This window comes from Gouania willdenowi, chromosome 19 (assembly GCF_900634775.1).
Source record: "Gouania willdenowi chromosome 19, fGouWil2.1, whole genome shotgun sequence".
NCBI classification, from domain to species: Eukaryota; Metazoa; Chordata; class Actinopteri; order Blenniiformes; family Gobiesocidae; genus Gouania; species Gouania willdenowi.
Window position 1 is genome coordinate 20,350,903 of NC_041062.1, and position 21,579 is coordinate 20,372,481.

The 21,579-nt window shown below is 38.5% G+C and overlaps 2 protein-coding genes across 7 annotated transcripts in view; both read right to left on the minus strand.

Moving 5' to 3' along the window:
* Window positions 1-230: 230 nt before the first annotated feature.
* On the minus strand, window positions 231-12,717 carry LOC114482056 (transcription factor 20). The gene is made up of 6 exons (XM_028477260.1): window positions 12,541-12,717; window positions 6,915-9,352; window positions 4,183-4,276; window positions 4,036-4,085; window positions 3,903-3,957; window positions 231-1,484 (listed from the first exon to the last, which is right to left on the minus strand). Exons 2-5 carry the CDS (start codon window positions 9,345-9,347, stop codon window positions 3,919-3,921), a joined length of 2,616 nt encoding a protein of 871 aa, XP_028333061.1. The 5' UTR covers window positions 9,348-9,352; window positions 12,541-12,717; the 3' UTR covers window positions 231-1,484; window positions 3,903-3,918.
* Window positions 12,718-15,754: 3,037 nt separating this feature from the next.
* Window positions 15,755-21,579, minus strand: part of LOC114481218 (myosin phosphatase Rho interacting protein) — a 64,811-nt gene continuing 58,986 nt past the window's right edge. For all 6 annotated transcript variants that reach the window (XM_028475804.1, XM_028475807.1, XM_028475803.1 and 3 more), the window contains one exon: window positions 15,755-16,521. In XM_028475804.1, coding sequence (XP_028331605.1) covers window positions 16,450-16,521 — 72 coding nt within the window. In that variant the 3' untranslated portion in view covers window positions 15,755-16,449. The remainder of the gene's footprint in view (window positions 16,522-21,579) is intronic.

Below are 21,579 nucleotides of genomic sequence, written 5' to 3' on the forward strand. Positions count from 1 at the left end.
ACAATTTATTAGTTATTTTTCACTCTTTCTCAAGTACCTCCTGTAGTGCCACCGCGGACCCCTAGGGGTACACGTACCCCCATTTGAGAAACCCTGCAATAACAATGTGATGAAACGATAACCCAGAACAAGCACATTCACAGAAACCTTAAAGCTGAACAAAGCCTTTAATGTTATGGACACACATGAAACACTGGTACAGTACAAATGAAGATTCTGTTTTAACACAAAGACAAATAAAAGCTGCTGCCAGTGCTTCACAGGGTCTCAACTGTGACGTCATCAAGAATTAAATCCACTCAGTCAATCTCATTATAGAAGATAAAAGGAGGAGGTCATGAGATTTGAACACAGTCTTTTATTATTCAACCATTTTTGCCATTATGTGATGAAATTCAATATTGGCCTGTGAACAGAGATAATGTGATTAGTGAAGTAATGCTGCCCCCAGTGGCCATGTGGGGAACAACCAGCAGCTTGTTCTGTAAACAAACACTAAACACTGACATAGATGCACAAAGAAAACATCTGGAATCCAATCACCCAGAGGTGGAATTAAACAAGTTAGACTTCAATAAGCTACATTAATCAGATAAGGCTTTAGCACAAAGGTCTGGAGTTGCACTCGCGTCCTGCTGCTGGTTATAATAGAAAGATAGGATTTAATCAATGAGATAAAAAAACAAACAATAAAGTGTAAAGTCAACATTATTCCAAAGCAGGATGATCTTTTTTTTTTAATTAAACAATGAAAGGTGACCTTATTGAGCTTCAATAGGTGAACTCATTTCAAAAACATTGATCCATGACTTATAAAAAAAGATGTTAAATAAAAATGCACTTCCTGTTGTACATAAATCATATCACTCTTAATAATTTGAAGATGATCCTGTAAAAGTGTTTAATAGTGACTGCATTCTCTTTCTTTTTGTACTTCAAAACGTTTTAAACCTTTTCCTCTGGAGGCGAAGGCCATCAGGTAGAGTCGACTCTTATTCTGAAAGCAACAGGAAGGCCACACACCTGCACGGTGAAACGAAACCAGCTTTGATTGTGACAGAGGCAGCAGAACAAAGTGCTTCATGAACGTTTACATTCATTCCCAACATGTCCAGCATTCACATGAATGGCTTTTTACACATTGATTTAATCAATAAATTAAAAAAAAAAAAATTAGAAATTTTGCAGTGAGAAAAAAAAAAAAAAAAAAAAATCTATAAAAAAACATTTCAGGAATAAATAGCAAAATATAATTACAATACATTAAAAAAAACCATTTTAAAAATGTCATATTTTTCAATTGTTATTGGAATTAAATCCAAGAGAAGAAAACAAAATTATAAATAATTCTGCTTGTAAAGTTTTTAGGCTGAGCTCGTTTGGTTGTTGCTGCTCTTTGGAACAGATTCACAGGCCGAGTTAAGGCTGTCAGTTCCTTTACCACCGTCTCCATGGTAACCAGCAGAGAAGAGGAGAGTGATCGTCTGGGAAAGAAAAGAAACCTTTGATCATTATAAACAGTGTCACACAATGAAAGCTACAGATGTTTAAAAGCGTAAAGTAGAACTTTATACTAATGTTCACTAACTAAACAATCAAATAAATAAAACTATAGAAAAATATGAAATCAAACTATAGCTTTCCTTCACAAAACTTGGCCCTCATTATGTAGAAAATAGTGTTGCAGAGGGTTTTATATTTCTACATTTTTAGGGTGGGGGACGCCCTCGGACCTCCTGACAACAGTCACAACAAACGTGTTCATATTCATTTTCAGCCAAAATGTGTACGAGTTTTTCAGTTATGTCATGTTATTATGAATCAGAAAAACTAAAAAATAAACCTAAAATAATAAGCCAAAAAAAAAAACAAAAAAACAACTTAATCATTTAAAAATATACAGTACTGTACTTTCAAATGCTACAAGCATTCTCATTGGTCAAAATCAATTCTTTAATGCACTAAACTTCCTGTTGTTCAAACTTATGCAAGATTGATTTGATAAGAGATGATTTTGATCAATTCAATCGTCAGAGGCCTAGGTTCTCAAAGTGTGGTAAGGGTACCCCCAGGGGTTTAAAAATTGTCATGGGGGTACGTGAATAGAAATTAAAAATAGTGCAACAACATTAGAAACTAGAATATAAATAGTCTCTAATGACACATACAGAAAACCATCATATACAGCCTCAACATTTCTCTTCCTACTTCTCGACAAAGGCAGTCGCTCTCTGTTTCTCCCTCCCTTCCACTCTTTTCTCTCCCTGCTGCTACTTTGTCTGGTCCTGTGATTCTAACAAGAGCTTCTCTCTGCGATTCATCCAAAACTGGAATAATGGCATTAATTAGTTGGTCTCTCAGTGCTATCGACCAGATTTTTTTGACAAAAAGAACCGGGGGTGGTGAACCCGTATGTCCAAGCGGGACGTTTGTGGCTGGATATGCACTTGACCCTTGGAACAAGTGGCAAGTTGTGTGTCTGTCCATCCTTTTCGTGGAAGACGTGGAGGACATCTACATGATTGGAATAATGATAGTAGGCATGCTGCTGATCGGAGCTGGTGGCTTCCTAATCTATCGAAAAGTCCGTACTACGCTGACGACTGTTTTGGAAAAGCTGCCAGTGATTTCTGAAGGATGTAGCAGGGCTCTGAACACTCAGACTCATGTGTTGATCGATATCAAAAGCAAGCAAGAGCTGCTTATGGATCGTCTACGCGTTATGGATAACAACTGGGAGAAGTTGGAGGCTTGGTTAGGCCACTCATTGAATTACAGCAGAGAGACCCAGGACAGAAGGCTATTGAAAATTGACATCGCCTGTATCAAAAACACATTGCTTATCTCCATTTCGGCTCCCCAGCCAGGAAGTTTCTGCAGTTGGCGGCTCTTACCCCCACTCCCTCCCCCTGCTTCTCTACATTCCCACCTGGAACTGTTGATGCTGAACTGTCAGTAGCGCAGCTACAGGTCTTCAATTTCAAATGCCCTCGTCGGCCATCTTCCCGCCCCCCCTCCCATCCGTGCTGCATGAAGGCGTGGTAGCAGCGCCCATTGCCAGCACGCCCATGTCCCCAAATGGCTGGAATCCTGCTGTTCTTCCCAAAACTTCCTCCATATCCAGTCCTGACCACTGAATGTACAGGTGACAATATTCTCTGCTACACCCCGCAAATGTTGTCGACTGGCCCATATGGACTGATGTATATCATCAGCTTTACATGTGTGATGATGTTTAAGCAGTTGTTTGTTAGTTGTAAACCTAATGTGTAGCTCACTGTTCATCTGTTTAATGGATGTTTGTTACCAAAGTTGATCTAGTTCAGGGACGGCTCTACTATTTATTAATGTATATACGTAATCTAAAATAAATCACATATGGAATGACAGCTAAGGACATGTTTCTTAACACTCAAATTTTTATTTGCGGTATTTCAGACATATTTAAAAGTTAAATATTCCACATATTGCCTCTTTAATGTCCTGTGCCACGAACCCTCTAGTAGCTGGAAAAGCTGTTGTGGAGGCGGGCCCTGTGAGTGTTGACTTAAAATACAATTAGGCTAATTATTAAATAAATCAAACTAGTGATAATTCTGAATAAGATGTTTTCTTGTGTCTACTTACAGATTATTATTCCTTTTTCTTTCAATTATATATTAATACTTAACAGGATAGACACATTTCGCTGTAGAGCTGTATATGACATTACATTATTATGTTCATAAGTGTGCAGGAGTAGGGGTACATGGTTTCAGGTTTAATGTCTGAAGGGGTACAGGACTGTTTTACCAACCTTTAACATAACATTCAGGATAAGCAGATAATATATATATATATATATATATATGTTTGATTTATGTTAAAACAGCTGGAGAATAATCAGAGTGGAACTCACTGACCTCAGAGCTGCTGCTGTCAGCCACACTCCCATCGCTTTCCTTTAGACGACTTGTTCTAAAAACACATGAGGAGCACAAACTTCTAGTTAAAATGTGTGTGTGTGTGTGTGTGATATAAAAAGCTGCTGCTCACCTTGTGCTTCCTACACTTCATGGCAAAATTCTCCTCAATAAGAACACAGTCTGTAAGGATGACACAGCAGAGGGCGAGGACGGCTTAATGACTGATTGGAAAGTTTGAACGTTGCACACGCACACACACACTAATGCTAACGCTCACCTGACTCCAGGGCACACCTGTAGTGGTACTTATGGACACACCCTCTAAAGCAGCAGCCCAGTGTTGCTCCTGTACAGTCACATGCTGAGCACACCTGGAAACACAAGTGATGAGTCAGCATTTAGGAGCTGCTAAATCGCCTTTTAAAAGGATCAAAAGCATTGTTCTGAGGCTTTGTGGGGAACATGACGTAAATAAGTGTATCACAAACACTTCAGTGGATGCTTTATAAACTACTGCTACTGTGGAAAAGCAGATTATTATATGATTATATTGATTAACTATTGGAAAGATGAGTGAGGATCAATATGAAGGAGATAAACATGATATAATGGAGTACATCGCCATCTGCTGGCAAAGTCTAAACATAACATTTATACATTTACACTGAATAGTAATGTAAGTGTTTTCCAGTGATGTCACTAAATAGTCTATAATAGATATATAGCTTTAAAGAACATACATTAGTGAGGAATCATTTCAATTCATCACTTTTTTTTTAATAGTTTTTAATAAATACACTGATAGATAATCACTTTATCCATTACCCAGAATAAGACCTATTATAATCTATATTATTAATTTCATTAACAGCACCATGTGTTCAGTCCATCACAAACATTGTTATTATAGGTCATCAACACGTTTTCATTCAAATCAAGACTAAACACAAGATCAATGTTTATTATTCATGTACAACTACAAATTAAACCAACATCATGTAGTTAAATAACACTAGACAAAAACATTTTCACTACATAGGCAAAATAAAATGGGAAAAAAAAAAGAACTAATATTAAGCTCCTTTCTGAACATGGAATGTAACAAAGTTTAATATTCATTGTGAAAAATTAATGTTCTGTATCATGACACAATGAAAATAAATAAAACTATATTTAAAATTCTGGGGCAGATTGTGTTCAACACAAACACAAAATGTTAAACACAAAAAGCGTGGGGGAAAAAATTAATTAATTATTAATGAGATATGAACCTATTTGTGATTTTATATATCTGCATATGTTGCGTGGTGCACTTTCATATACAGTGTAAATAATTCCAGGGCGACTGACTTTGATGTTCATTGTTTATTGGAACTTAGACTCACATTATTTCTAGAAGTGGATGATTGAACTTTATTCTATTCTATAACAAACAGTTTAAGAACCTCAGCCCTGTACTGGAACATGAGGAGCTTTACTTCATCAGACTGGAGGTTTTAATATGCAGCAGGTTTGAAGCTCATTGGCTTTAAGTTCCCTGAGTTTTTTGGGGGCTTTTTTTCATAATTTGCCGAGCTGGGCAATATATATCGATATTCAAGATTTATCAACTTTTCTATTTTGGCGATATAGAAAATTACACCTATATCGATCGAGTGCGTCCTATCCCAGACCTTCCTCTAAACAAGCTACTCTACAGAACTCACTCACACGTGCTGTCTCTTACAGGAAAAAAAGCCAAAAGTGGCACATATTGATCAGCTGGTGGTAATAAATGTGCCTATGTGGCATTTTACATTAGCAAATTTAACCCAGAATTGTTTTTCTGGTCAAACTTTATTTGAATTAAAAATATAGAGATTACAGTAATATATATCGCCAATTTGAGAAAAAATATCAAGAGATGAGTTTTGCTTCAAATCGCCCAGCCGTACTCCACATTAGGGCTGGGCGATATGTAGAGGTGTCGCGATCCGATATTGACATCGGTCCGATATCAGCCAGAAAACAAATATCGGATTTTATCGGACTGCATCTAACATCTCAGATATACTGTTTTTTTTTCTCCATATCTTCAATTTTATTTTATTATTTCTTTTATTCAATCATAGATTTTTATTCAAAAGGTTAATTATATGTAATCCATTAGTTTATAATAAATGGGTCTGTTTTTTTTTTTTTTAATAATCAAGCTTTTTCTAACATTCTACACTACAACATAAGTAATAAAAGTATGTATAATTAGTGCTGGTATCGAACCGGATCGATATCGGCCAATACTCAAGGCTGCAATATCAGTATCGGAAGTGAAAAAGTTGTATCAGGACATCCCTAGCAATATGGACCAAAACTCACATCGATATTTTTTCTCCAAAATGCGATACATGATATTACTGTAATATCAATATTTTTAACTAAATAGTTTTACCAGAAATACAATTCTGGGTTAAATTTGATGCAAAGTGCCACACAGGCACATTTATTAACAAACAGCTGCACAATGTGTGTCACTTTTGGCTCTTTCTCCTTTAAGGGACAGCACGTGTGAGTGAGTTTTGTTGTGAGCCTTGTTTAGAGGCAGCTTAGGACACACTCAGCTATCCATCAAAGTGATTTTCATGTAGTTCTGAGAAGTAGTGTGCAGCGAGTCCTAAAACGTGTATTTTAATAGAAAATAACAATAAAATATTTAATACCAAAATATGGGAAAATTGTAAATGACACTGACTGTACTCTATGAATAACATTAAAAAAAATAATATGATGTACATTTGTACTGTGTGATTTTATAAATAAAAACAAGTTAAAAAAAAAAAAAACAGTTGTATATTGACATTTTCAATATTGCCAAACTAGAAAACATCTTGAAACTCGATATATCACCCAGCCCTACTCCACATGTCTAACTCTACATTCTCTTACTATACAGTCATTTCTCTTAGTTTCAGTTTGGTAAGTGATCTGATATTTGTTGTGGAGATAAAGTGAAGCGAACCCATTCAGCCTTACCGTCTCCTGGGCCGCCCTCACAGCCTCCTCCAGCCCGTAGACACGCCCCCTGACCAGGAACACGCCCGCTGACCACACGCCACAGTCTTCATGAAGCCAGTATTCACACGGCTCCAAAGGCAGCACAGGAGGGCTGTACCAGTCCACGTCCCCCACACCCCCATCACACCGAGCCCTCTTCGCCGAGGGGCTGCCGAGGCCGTCTCCACTGCACTGCCGTCTTTTCTTTAGCTTTGCCCCCTGTCTAACCGCTAACGACGTGGGTGGGACACAGCACCTCCTCTTCCTGCTCCTCACAGACGTGTGTGAGTCACTGTGGCCCTTTGGCTCCTCCTTCAGCCCTGGACTACTGCAGTGGTCCTTACTGCTAGGCTGGAAGCCCTCAGGGTAGTAGGGGCCATGGAGGTCCCCCAGGTCCATGGCATTAGCAGACTGTCCACAGAGGCAGCAGATGAGAGCGCACTGCTGTTGGCCGTGTGTGGAGATTCGACCCAGCTGCAGACAGGAAGTGCTTGGTACTGCTGCAGGAACAGAGCTCCAGGCATGAAGCTGATGGTTCTTGTTTAACGCTGTCGTCACCTGCTCAGGGTAGTTGATGACGGTGCAGAGTAACGGGGAGGACCGCTGAGGCTCCGTGTGGATAAACGGAGAGAAAAGGTCCGGCCTGGAGCAGCGTTTCACCTCCTTATGGTTAACGTACTTCAGCTTTATCTCCGGCTCCCTGGGAGAGAACATGGAGGAGAAACAGCTCACTGTAGCCATCGTCTTTCTTTGTTTCCTCGCAGGACTGTTCTTTACAGCGTGAGGAGGAGTTTTGATACCTGGGCTTTTCCGTTTGGGTTTGCATGGACTTTTTGTCGAGGGAGTTGATGGTGAAACTCTTTCCGGAGGAGGTTCCAGTTCTGGCTCAGACTTCTTAGACGTCTTCTTGGTGGATGAAGGACTAGACAGGGTTAAGGCTTTTCTTCGAGGCCTGTGGGGCGTGGGCCGTGGTGATGGCGCAGAGGGAGAACCATCTTCATCTCTCTTTGACCTCTGACCTACTGTAAACTTTAGACTCTTTGGAGGAGTGATGCGACTTAATGTGTCACAATGATTGATCCGTTCTGAATCTGAGGTAGATTCTCTCACGCCGTCAGTGCTATTTTGGACAGATTCACTACTTTTTGCGGTACTCGCCGTTTTCCTTCGAGTTTTAGTCTTTACAGAGCTTTTTGTATTGCTCCTCCTCTTCCTCACTGATCGACTGCTAATAATGTCCGTGTTGACCAATGAGGACTCACCAACTGATGTTTGGGAAGCTTTGGGTTTCCTTGAAGGACGGATGGATCCAGACCTATTATACCTGCTTGAATTGATGCTCATGACGATGGTTGCTAACCGCGTCCCTCGGCCAAGTCGCGGCGGTAGTTTTCGTTCGGAAAACGTTGCTGCGAGTGTTTGAACGTTCCCGTTTACGTGAGGAACAGGAATTTTGCTCTCCGAAGCTTTATCTGTCAAATCATTTGAAGGCTGTAACGAAGCCTCCCGGCCTTTGGGGGGTGTTGAGGTCTTGTTGATGACATCAGAGCCCGACTGGTTTGTCTCCTCTGGGCTGGAGCTGTCACATAGCATGAGTTCTACATTGGAGGTTTGTGCACTGGGTGAACTGGATGTCAAAGGCAGAATAAACACACCGTTTATGTCATCAGCTGGGTTAGAGGAGGGGGAGAGGGGCTCCTCCAAAGAACTCATGTAGTCCCTGCTTACTGAACATGGTTCTCCACCAGTGCCCACACCATCATCTACAGCTGGTTCCACTGGTTCTAGCGCTTCCTCCTCAGGGACAGATGAGAGAACCTCCACAGAGGAATCTGCACACAACTCAGAACTTGACAAACTGCCATTTTGACTATCGTCTAACCCTTGGTTTCTGCCCTCGTCTCCTTGAAGAGACTTGTCACTGTAAACAACTTCATCGTTAAACTCGTGCAGCTCCTTAGCCTGATACAGGAAAAGCTCAGTCTGGTTCCCAGTGTATCCAGTTCTTTCAAGGCTTTCCTCCGTCCCACACGGAGGATGGAGCGAGATCTTGCTGACATGTGGGACACTATAAAGAGCAGAGGGTGAGATGGAATCCTGGTTGGAGCAGATGTGAGACCTGCTCACGTAGGAAAGCGTAACAGTAGTGTGAGAGAAGGCGTCATCAGGCTGGATGTGCTCCCCTGCTTCATGGGACATGTTGGAGGAGCTGCTCCCAGTAAACTGCACGGTGTGGTTTCCAGTGCTGATGTTTGAATACCAGCCTGGTCCTCTGACCACACGCAGGGCTTCCATTGGTCCTGGGTTAAAGACGTGTTCCTCTCCCGTCTTGGTCAGGTCCACAGCTGGAAGGCCAGATGTTGATAGATCCTGAGGCTGGAGATCATCGAGGCTATCAGGAGGCTCCTCCATGGCAACTGTTAAAGAGACATTCAAAATAATATTTACTAATAATTTACACCTGTTTAAATAAAAAACTGCTCCAGAATGTACATTAGATGTCATGGTTTCCTCTCTGTGTTTTCAAGCCTAACTCAGACCCATTAGTCCAGTGGTTCTCAAACTTGTTTGGCTCAAGTACTCCTTTTATTCTTATTTCTGAATCCAAGTACATCCTTTAGTTCAACTACAACATTTTCTTGTAGAAAACTATTTAAAAACGACTATAGAGCATAATGATGGAATGGACAAGTGATAACACATTTTAACCCTTTAACATCTGTATTAACATTTCTGCCTGTTTTTTGTGTTTATAAAATGGTCGGTAAATAACCTATAACACTTTAGACTTAAAATATTGGCAGTTTTTTCCCCACATTTTATTACAGAGTAGTAAGAAAACAATGAAAGTTCACATAAATAACAGATTTTTCAACAAATATAAAAAATGTAGAATGTATGAAACTATTTACAATAAAAAAAAAGCTGAAGTGCTTTCTTGCGGGCTTTCTACAAAGGAGATAACGCGATTACCGTAACGTTTGTAGCAACAATTTAGCTTTCAGAAACGGCTGGAATTTTTCCAGTAAAGCAAGTTTTAACAGAGTTACGGTAATTTTAATGTGGGCATACTAGAATGTGTCATCAGTGACCCGGTAGGTGTTAAAGATTTAACACCTCATTTTAAAATCTCATTTTGTTAATACAGTAAATGGAAAGAAACAGTATTTAGTGCAGTGGTTCCAAGGCTTTAGATATGATCGGCTATATCGGATCGACCGATATTTTGCATTTTTAATTTGTCGATCCGATCAATGACATCATTGTTGTGCTGAAACTTTCTGTAGATGCAACTTCATCTCCAACTCTCTGTAGTTGCTTCACAGCAGTCACTGAGTCTGACATGGGACTGGTTTAATTCAAAAGCTGTAATGTTTATTTTGCCAATCACTAAAAACGGCATACAGCTGATAATCAATCTGCTCCGTTCTCACACGCTCCCTCACTCCTCACATGGTCGAGCAACTAGGGCATTAATTCGCAGTTAAAGGGCTCTTTGTTTCCATTTATTTAACCTTTGAGTAGGCTATATGTGTGCCCCAGACATGTTTAATGTTTTATTTACACTATGCTGAGATGCTAAGAGAAGATATTATTATTGTTTTAATTGTAATATTATACGTTATAAAATATGTAGTAATCTGATTTCCTAATCAGAAAATTTAAGCTACTGTGAAGGCGCTGTTGCACTTTTGCTTGAACCTGAGTTAAAGCTTAAAATTGTTAATGACAGAGACTTGTTTACTTATTATTTTAGGATTGTTCTATGCATTTTAACTCTTGAGGACAATCACAACAATAAAGTTGCACTTTTGACAATATATCTGATGTCTGCAGTCATTTTTAAGTGCATTGGAAAAAAAAAAAAATAGAAAATCTAATTTTTCTTAAAAAACAAAATCAAAGATTTTTTCCTAGGCAAAATCACCCAGCCCTGGTTTAACTAGATTTATATTTCATGAAGTGAAAATAAAGAAATACAGTTGTTTAAGATTGTTCGTTGTTTAAATTGTAAAAAATAAAAATAAAAAAAATTAATAATAATGAAAAAAGTCCCAACCCCAAGGTTAAAAAACACTGATTAAATGCCTCCTGAATAGATTTATTTCTTTACTTTTTAGCATTTCTGATCATCTAATGCCAGGCGTGGACCAAGACTGACACTAGTTGTTCATTTTCCACTCTCTCCATCAATACCCCATATAATGCCATTCCATAATCCTAAGGGTACACGTACCAGGGTTGGGGTCAATTATAATTTTAATTGTGTAATTGATAATGAATTACAATTATGGCATCATTATAATTGAGTTTAGATAAATGACTGTAATTGTCATCAAAAATCTATAGAAAGTGTAAAATATAATTTCACATATGTAGTTAATTATTAAAATGTGTTTCATATCAAGCTTTGCCACATTTTACTATTTAAAAAATTGAAATTGTGGCATATACTGACACAAAAAAGGCTCAGACGGCCACACCAAAAATATTAAAACCTATATTTGTTATTGATTAGGAAGACTAACAAGGTAACCAATAGATAGGAAAGAAATTAGATAGATATTATTTTTAATGTATTTTACAGCTGATTTAGGACCTGATATCATAAGAGATGCTAACAGAAAGCTAACACATGAGGAATAGAAGTAAGGAAGGTAATTGTGATTAATTATAATGTAACTTTAGTAATTGAGAACCTTATTGTAGTTGGGTTTCTGAGGATAAAAAATAATTGTAATTCAATTGTAATTGGGAAAATGGTGTTCACTGTAATTGTAATTGAACTGCCCAACTCTGACACGTACCCCCATTTGAGAACCCCTGCTTTAGACCACAGGCTCTTTCAGTAGAAGTCATATGGTTGACATTAGCAAGAAAAAAAAACATCGTGTGATTGATGTTTAATAACGCTGCTAAGTGAACATTTATATTATGTTGTGTTTCCTGTTGATCACACTGTGAGCAAACAATTAAAGTGTGGGACCGTCTGTTATGAACAGAGCTAGAGTTATGAACGCTAACTTACTTTTTCCTAACCCCTAGCTCTGACAGCTCATATGCTAATGCGACTAGCTAAGCCGAAGCTAACATTAGCATGCCAGCTAGGCCGGTTTACACAGAACTAGCTTCAACAATGGGCCACTCTAGAAACATCTCATTTAAATCAAATTATCACAAGTGAAAAAACACCATCCGTGGATTCTGTGTTTTTAATAAAAGTCATACTTTAGTTCGGCAGAGATTAAGCATATATTTCGGTACAAAAGTTTACTTTTTGCGCAGTTTGTGACTTCTTCGGACGCCAATTTCGCAACGTCAAAAGGCTAAAAACTAACATGTAAATGACAATTTCCCTTTTAAACATGTATTATTATTATTAATTATAATTTTTATTTTGCGTTACATGAACGCCGAATTCTGTGGTATGTTTTAAATATGTGAATGAACTTGTCTATGGCTCATAATGTGATGTCAGTAAACGATGAGCCTCGCGTTAAAACGCCAGGTTAATACATGGACTTTGGCGGGACCTGCTTCGTGTCCGTCAGAGCGCATCGGCCCCAGGCCCGGCTCCACGAACAAAGACCGAGCTCTAACTCACCAGGACGCCTTCAAACGCGTCCCCTGAAGAATGCGAGGCTCCAAAGACCTCATCCAGTCACATGTCCCCACCACACAGAGCTGATAACAGACACAGGAGGCTCAGCCAGGGGTTCAACACACTTTACAGGAACACTGACACTACTCTGTGGGCAGCACGTCATGTTACACTAAAGAGACACGCTGTGGCCACCGGAAACCGCCTTCACAATAAAAGCTTCGAAGACGGAATAAGGAACTACAGCTGCTGCACACTAATGGTCGGGGCCTGGATCAGAGTTGGGGTCAGTTACATTTTTCAATTACAATTACACCTTCAATTACATTTACGTTGACCGGCTTTTTTTTCAATGAAAATTAAAATTACAATGTTACCCGCGTAAGTCAATTACAAACATGTTCTCAATTACAGTGAATCACAACAAGTGCAGTGCAGGGGTCTGCAACTTGTGGCTCTGGAGCCTAATGTGGCTCTTTGACTCTTATGCAATGGCTCCCCATAGCTTTAAAAAGAAAACTATTGAAATAAATAGTTTTTTTATTTTTTTTAAACTTTTTTACAGAGGCTATTAATGATTACTGACAAATAAAATCAAGATATCACAATTTGTTAACCTAAAATAAGTCAAGTTGTGCAATGACTCAGCCGCCTTCTTACTTCACCTTCTGCAACATCTACAGACCATCAACTTTCCTGCACCTGTGGCTAACCTTAAGTTTTAAATCCCTGGTAAGATAATTGAACCAACAAAAACACTATTCTGGAAGAAAATAGAGATTTTAATTGTGTGGGAACAGATTCATTTAATCGCCAATGTGCTGGTTAAATATGCATGTTTTATGTGTGGCAAGAAATGAGAAATTAGCATGTGTTGACCACATGATCATGTGTTATCAAATTCAAGTTACTTTTTGTAGCCTTTCAAATACATTAACTAAAAAAAGAATCTTCTTTTTGTGACATTGTGTCCATGTAAAATGAGAGGTGTAAGAATGTGAAGATGCAAGATACTGTTTTATTTCTCGATGTCAATTTGTTTTATTTTATTTTAAACTGTTTTTAAATTGCCATTTACATGATCTATAAAAATCAAGTCAACTAAATCAAGCATTCTATTTCATTTTAACTGTATAGAATTTAATACACTGTATTGTCACCATTGAGAAGGTATTTTTTTCGGCTCAGGAAGACTTTAATCCAGGTGATATGAGGCAAAATGGCTCCTTTGAGAGTAAAGGTTGCAGACACCTGCCCTAGGAAGTATGTATTGCTATAGAAAAGTGGGAGGTTTAATATTTAGCACTGTAATATAGGCTAGCATACATCTGCAGTTTGCTCAGAGAGAGAGAAAGGTGTGTGCGTGTGTAGCTAGTCAACTAAATGAATTGTGCGGAGCATAATATTAAGCGCTGTAATATAGGCTACATATATATATATATATATACACATAGTGAGAGCCTATTTTAATTTAATTTTTTATTATTATTATTATCACTCACCTTAGTTACAAACATTGCTCACTGAGAACACCTGCTGGTCAATATTTACGAGGTGTTTTTTTTTTCAGGATATTAGACCCACTTCAGCTGTTTTAAAAACCCCTTTGTGCAGTCACTTCTGTAGATACTATGCATATTTCTAACTTATCCTGAGTAACCATGACTACCTGTCGACATTTAAGACAATTTTATGAAGTAATTCATGAACGGTGTCATTGCAGTCCAAACAAATCCGACGTTGCACACCCTAGAACCAAGCAGCAGCCATGTTGAAAGTCTCAGGTGAATCTGATCCTGATTCGCAGATATTTGAGGAACACACAGACACTCCTTGCTTTTATAGATATAGTTTACGGAGACTTTAATAAATAAGCCCATGTTTTAGCTTTCTGTTAGCATTTCTTATGACCCATGTCTTAAATCAGCTTTAAAATGTAATAAAAAATCTCTTGGTTACCTTGTTAGGCTTCCTAATCAATGAAAATATTGGTATTAATATTTTTGGTGTGGATGTCTGAGCCTTTTTTGTTTCAGTATAGCCCTAGATTTATATATATATATTTTTAATGGTAAAATGATTCTAAAGAGAACTGACAGGTAGTCGGTAAATTTGACATGATATATGTATTTTAATAATTAACCACATATATATGAGAGCATAGAACTGTAACATGGTTCCACAGTTTTGCATTTAATTAAACTGTAATCAACATTTTTTTAATAGAATTTTCATGCCAATTACAATTGTCATAACTCATTTGTAATTATTACAATAGCAAGATTTTTTCAATTACAAATATAGTTATGTCATAATTGTAATTAATTATCAGTTACAATTAATTGACCCCAACCCTGGCCAGGAAAAAGCAAAGTAAATGATAACAGTCAGTAAAGCAAGACAGCAGCTGCTAGCGTGTAAAGGCAGATCTTAAACAGCTGTCAAAAATGTTATAAACAATATCCAAAAATATGCATAATGCATCTATACAGGATGACAATGTGGATAATTTATTTTTTAACAATGAATTATTAGCTTTATAAGTGGAAAACTGATGTTTAAAAATGCCAATTTTGTGTTAACTCCAATTGTTCACAGGAGTCAAAATTAAATATGCGGTTAAAAAAAATTAAAATATTAAAAAATAAAAACATTTTTTGAGGTAGAATTCTGACATTTTGTAAATTAACATTTAAAATGTATTAAGCAAGAATATGTTTGCATTAACATTTACAAACATTTTTATACACTGTAAAGTCAAAATTCTGTGTGGATAGTCTGACGATGAGTTGTAGCAAGTTTGTCGTCAACTAGGCAAAACGTGTGGGAAAAGATGAGAAAATTATGTAATTACTTTTTAATATGTATAAGTTTTCTCAGTGTGGGGCTTTATTTTGGTAAAAAAATTGCTATTCTGTAGCACAAATGGTTGATTTAAGTCTAAATGTATGAGGAAAACTCAATATTATGAGAATAAAGACCTACTGTCACAAGACAAGTCATAATACTTTTCTAGTGTAAATAAAAAACAATTCATATTATTACAAGTTTATCCTGTTAATATGACGTAATTGTCAAAGTAAACAAAGAAAAGCTCCAATAATAACAAAATATTTTCTTTTAGTTTGTAACGTTCTCTTGTAACTCTAACTCTAATGTGTACAATGACTGATTCCAGCTGCGCGGTAACTTACTGTGAACACACCACGACACTGCAAAGGGTGCAAAAATATTTATTGCTAATAAACCTGAAGTCAGTTGGTGTATATTTGCTTTATATTTACATTAAGAGTACAGATGAATGAGAATGTGAAAGAAAAAAACCCAACCATTCAAATAAATACAAAGAGACTTCCACTGAGAGACTACAAACAGAAACCAAAGCCTTCCTCTCTCACACACACACACACACTCTTATGTTAGTAACTCCTGTGTCTGTGTTAGCCTCAGCTCTCTACAGGGGTGGTTGTGAACATCTAAAGGTGGAGGTCAGTCTGCTCCGTTAGTTTGACATCAATGAGCCACTGAGTGTTGGTACGTAGTGTGTAATACAAGCAGCAGACGGCGGGTTCTTCCTATGGTTCAGTTGGACTGGGATGGAGTCACATTAGTGCCTTTGTGTGGCCAACAGTCAGGAGTTAAAACAGTAGCTTAGTCAGTTTGAGTGTATGCATGGGCAGATGCTGCTTTAAAAACACTATTTACAGTAAGACATGACAGCATCAAACATAAGTCACAGTTAACTGAAGTGCATGAAATGCAAACTAACTTCATACCAACGTTCCTTTTTAATAATAATAATAATAATAATAATATACCATCTGCATGTGGTGGCCAGTGTGTAGTGTTACTAATTAAGTCATTAGAGAGCTAATATATAGTGGAGTGAGCATGCAGCACAGCAGGGGGCCGTCAGAACTCCTTAGTGTCTTTGTTCTCAAACAGGTGGAGTCTCTGCTCGGCCGTCAGCCCTTCCTTCAGACTCTGTAAGACACACAGGACAGCACAGGTTAGCCAACACCTTCATCATCCTCATCATCATCATCATCAGGAGAAAACACACACGGCTGTTACACACAAACAGAACCCTAAAGCACCACAAACCAAGTGTGTGTGTGTGTGTGTGTATGTCTTTTTTTTCGCAAAATTGCCCAGCACTGCTTCAGACAGAAGCTGTCCTACAAAAATCGATAACACGCCAAGTTAAGCAAGTTGATTTTAGCCTGGCTACGTGCGCGCTCTTGTGATACCCTCCTGCCATTTCTTTCTTGCTAGCAAAGGAGTGATGGCTACCGGTAAAACTAAATACAGGACTGTCCTGCTGCTGGTGCTGCACCTCCACAGTGAACGTACACTGTAGTGTCAGCACTATTTGTTCATGTGGAGGTGTACTCAGCTCTTGTGGTTTGGCGAACCTGTTCTATCGCCTCGTATCGCTGATCTGACGTGTTTGTGACACAATGCAACGCAGCGGTTGGAGAAAACAAATGATTATCACCTTAAATGCACTATTCATGTTGTTAGAAGAGCAGAGGAGGAAACAGTGACTTAGCAGCTGCTGCGTGTCCCTAAGCGCTGAGACGGACTCACTTAGTGTTTTACTGTAATATGCAGTTTTTTGGCTGTAAATAATAACAAGTGTGTGGATAGCAAAAATAAAATTGCTTTGGTGATCACTGATCTGTGGCTCTGATGCTGCATTTATACAGCTCAGCCTTCATCATGAAGTGGACAGTATTTCTATTTTATATAATCTTACAGGACTGAGGCTCTTTGCATCACCACAGAATACATGAATGAATGATTTAATTGTTTATGGGTCTGAAAGCGCTTGATGCATGCAGGCTTTATCAACAGACTAATGTAGGTCAGTCCATCAGATAAAACATAGACTGCGTTCACACTGCAGGCAAATGTGGCCCAAATCTAATTTTTTGGGAGTCAAGTGACCAGATGTGATTTTTAAAAGCTGCGTGAACACTCAAATCCGACCCATATCTGATCTTCTTAAATCAGATTTAGACTACTTTCATATGTGGTCCGGAATCAGATACAGATCAGATCTTTTTCAATGTGACCTCAGTGTGAACGGACAAGGAGGATTTAATGCACATTTGATACGTTGAAGTGATTCGTAACAGCTGAGTGCTGATCTGTTCTGCGTCAATGACAGTTGTTTGTTAATAAAAGCAATGCTTACCGCTAAAATAAGCGTAAATATGTCATTTGTATGACAACAATGTTACGGTAAATTATAAATCTTCATACTTGCATACACACATTACATGTGTTAAAATGTAAAACTTTTGAAACATTGATTTAAGACATTTTAATGGCAATTAAGGCCTTATTTTTAGATTAATTAATTTAATGCCTTTTAAGGATCTGTGGGAACCCTGTTGTGTGTGTGTGAGTTCAAAGACCCACACCCCACCACAAAGCTTTCAACTGTCAATGTAGAAATGAGGTCACGCCCTCACATGCACGTAACAATCCTAATAGACCGCTCTCACTCCAGTTAAAAATTAATGAAAATCTGTTATTTCATTCACAGCTTCACTATATGGACTAAAGTATTCGGACAAATGACCGTTCCACAAACAGGAAGTGGAATGACAACGTTTTCTCACACACAGACTTTAACATGGAGCTGCTCCATCTGCAGCTATAACACCTTCCATTGGAAATATCAATGTATTTTGCAGAGCAGCGTTTTTCAACCTTGGAGTTAAATTAAAATGGGGTTGCTTAAATTGTCTAGTGATTGATAAAAAATAACTTTGATTACCATTATACAGTATATACAGTGTACATATATATATATATATAGTTATACTTCAACTTTCTGTAGTATAAATCTAGTTCAAATAAAATGCAGGATAAAAATATCTGAGATGGCAAATCTGTGTTCATAACGTACTATAATAAACATCAAAAACAAATTCTTGGGATGTGATCTCAAAATAGAGTCACGACTCAAAAAAGGTCAGATACTGATGTTGGATGAAAAGGCCTGGTCCACAACCTCCATTCCAGTTCATCTCAAAAGTGCTAGACCCCAAACTCATCACTGCACGTATTTAAGTTGCACTGAGAGAGGCGCATTCCCCAAACTGTTCCACAAAGCTGGAAGCATCACAATATGCTTCTTAAGCTTAAGCATAAAGAACACCATTTAGCAGAGATCAAGCAGCCCATAATGTTATCCAAACTCTACAGGTGTCTGAATTAGAACGGACACGAATCGAGCCCATGATAATAAAGATTGTTTACATCTGCAGCAGATTTCACTATTCACATCTGTGCACGCTCATGCAGAATGATCTGAGATGAGTTTCTTGGATTAATTTATTAGCTTTATTTACTAGCCATGATGCAGCTTTAAGTGTCGCTACTCGCTACGTACCTGTTTTACTTCTGCAGTGAAGCCTGTTGTAACACTACTGTAACACAACTCTAGACATGTGATAGCACACAGTTCCACGAGTCATTTATACGTTTTTAAACATAATTTATGATTTATCCAGCCTTCCATTCACCTCCTCAGCATCCATTTGTGCATCTTTCTCGCGCTAATCGAAACATTACCTAACGGTTCATTTACCGCACAGCGCCTGACTCGACCCGTATTAAAGCTGCAGTATGTACAATCGTGAGACTTGTATAGAAACAACCATGAAAACTACTACGCAGCGATGCTCCAGAGTGTGAAAGCACTGAGGAGAGCGGACAATCCAAGCCGTTGTGCACGGAATTTGCCCGAATATGTTTGAGCCTTTAGGTTTGATTTATCCCGTGGGTATGTGGGGCGGACCGTGCGTGGACTCACACATACCAAGTCAGAGGGACCTCCGTGAGTCCGTCCCGCCCGAATATGTTTGTGCCTTTAGTTTATTCTGTTGTTTCCTTACGTCGATCTTCCTTTTTCCACTTGCTTTGCCGTGTAACCGTTGTGCTTTACGCTATAATGAAGACTCCTGCTGGAACGTCCGCCATTGGACTTTACTGTCGATGCTATGTGAACACGCCTGACTTCAGTCAAGCAGCCAATAGCAACGCTTAAAACAGCTCATGCAGCACTCTGTTTGTAGAAAGATCTCTGATTGGCTGAAACCCAGCGTCAAGCTCCTGGATTTCTAAAGTCTAAATATTAAGCCAAGAGAAGGAGTCCACACTCAGAACACTGAATTACACTATGCTCAAAGATGATTATGGAGTTATGACCAAAAGACGCCAAAAAAAATTATCATACTACAACTTTAAATACTTAAAGACTGAACCCAACCCGAACAGAGACCTTCAGCTTTAGTCTGAATGCAGTCAGGCTGGTAACGTTCTTATGACATCCATCAAACCAAACCCATCACACATTTGTAAATATTAGTAATGGGTCTGATTGAAACATCTGGATTCAATGATTAGCAGGAGTGGCTAAATACCTTTGTCCGTATGTAAACCTTTGTGTATAGCTCACCTTGTTATGGTCTCTATAGTTCAGAATGAGCCTCAAACCTTTTCATCTCAAGAACCAAAACCACAGTGTGAAGACACCACATCCACATTATTAGATCATTACTAAAGAACACCGAAAGTGACATGTGAGTCAAATCTGAGACATTCATCCCTCAGTGATCCAATATTAGTGACGTTGTTATTATTATTATAATAGGGAACAAATGTTGAACTTGTGCTGCTGCATCCACTGGTTAGCCACCACCAATAGAGTTAACCACCATGCATCTTTGGCAGGATTGGGGTCAATTAATCATTTTAATCAAGTAATTGGATAATTAATTACAATTATGGCGTAATTAAAATTGAAAAAATACTTTTCTGTTGTAATTGTAATTTAATTGTAATTGAGTTCAGATATTGAAATATACAAAAACATGAAAACCAATATTTTCATTGATTAGGAAGCCTAACAAGGTAACCAAGAGATTACAAACATTTTTTTTTTGTTTTTTTTCCAACTGATTTAAGACCTGGGTCAAACTGACCCATTATCGTAAAAAATGCTAACAGAAAGCGAACACAGGAGGAAGGTTATGTTTTATGGGCTTATTTATTAAATCATTCAATGCCATTGACATGATTTTACATTATTTCAAATCCATATGCTCAGTGCCATTGACGTAATATTACGTCATTTACGTTTTTTCATGGAGATTACTAGAATACACCCTGGTGGAGGTCCCTCGCCAATATCTAAGCTGTAGGGTGATGTAGCGACCAACTGTGCCCTGAAGGTGGCAGCAGCGCACCTTTGGATGAGAGATTAGCCACTGATGCTCCCATTTGCTAAGGAGGGAGAAGCAGGAACAAGGGAGATTATGGTGCTACAGAGTGATATTGTAAAGTATCCAGCACCTCACAGCACCACATACTAACAGAACATGTGTGGACCTGAGTGGATTATTGATAATGTTGTGATTGTGAGATTAAAAACCATCAACAAACTGAGCCAAACGGTTAGTTGATGCATGTCGGGAGGAAGAGGAAGTTACGTCTGTGTGATTGACGGTGGGGGGGGGTATACAAGACATTAAATGGCGCTACGAGAATAGATGCTGAAGTTCTCACTAGCACCCAGCAGTGCACACTCGACTAGAGCATATGTGGAACTCAGTCGACTATTGGAGAGTGTGGCGATGGTGAGAAAAGACGATTAAAAAACAGGGCGAGCACTGAGATTCGGCATGTCCGGGAGGAGGAGGAAGTTGCGTGTGTGCAGAATGACGGGTGTTTTTCGGTTGGGGTTGCTAGGAAACGGTGTGACGAAGCTCTCCTGTGAATATCTAACTTGCATCATGATGTAGTGACCAACTGGTGACATGTAGGTGGCAGCAGCGCACCTTTGGATGAGAGATCATCCGTGTTGGGCAGAGCTCAGAGGGAGAGGAAAGGAGTTAGCAAGACAGAAAATGGCGCTACGAGAGTTGATGCTGAAGCTCCTAGCAGCTCACACTCAACCAGAGGATGTGTGGAACTAAGTGGACTATTTAGAGTGTCGTGATGGTGAGGGAAAACGATCAAAAAACG

Bases quoted from the DNA above. Each gene is read 5' to 3' on its own strand.
- LOC114482056 (XM_028477260.1), bottom strand. From the start codon at position 9,347: ATGGAGGAGCCTCCTGATAGCCTCGATGATCTCCAGCCTCAGGATCTA. The intron at 4,086-4,182 runs GTGAGCGTTAGC...TCATCCTTACAG, and splicing joins CAGGTGTGCCCTGGAGTCAG to ACTGTGTTCTTATTGAGGAG. The intron at 3,958-4,035 runs GTGAGCAGCAGC...ATGTGTTTTTAG, and splicing joins TGAAGTGTAGGAAGCACAAG to AACAAGTCGTCTAAAGGAAA.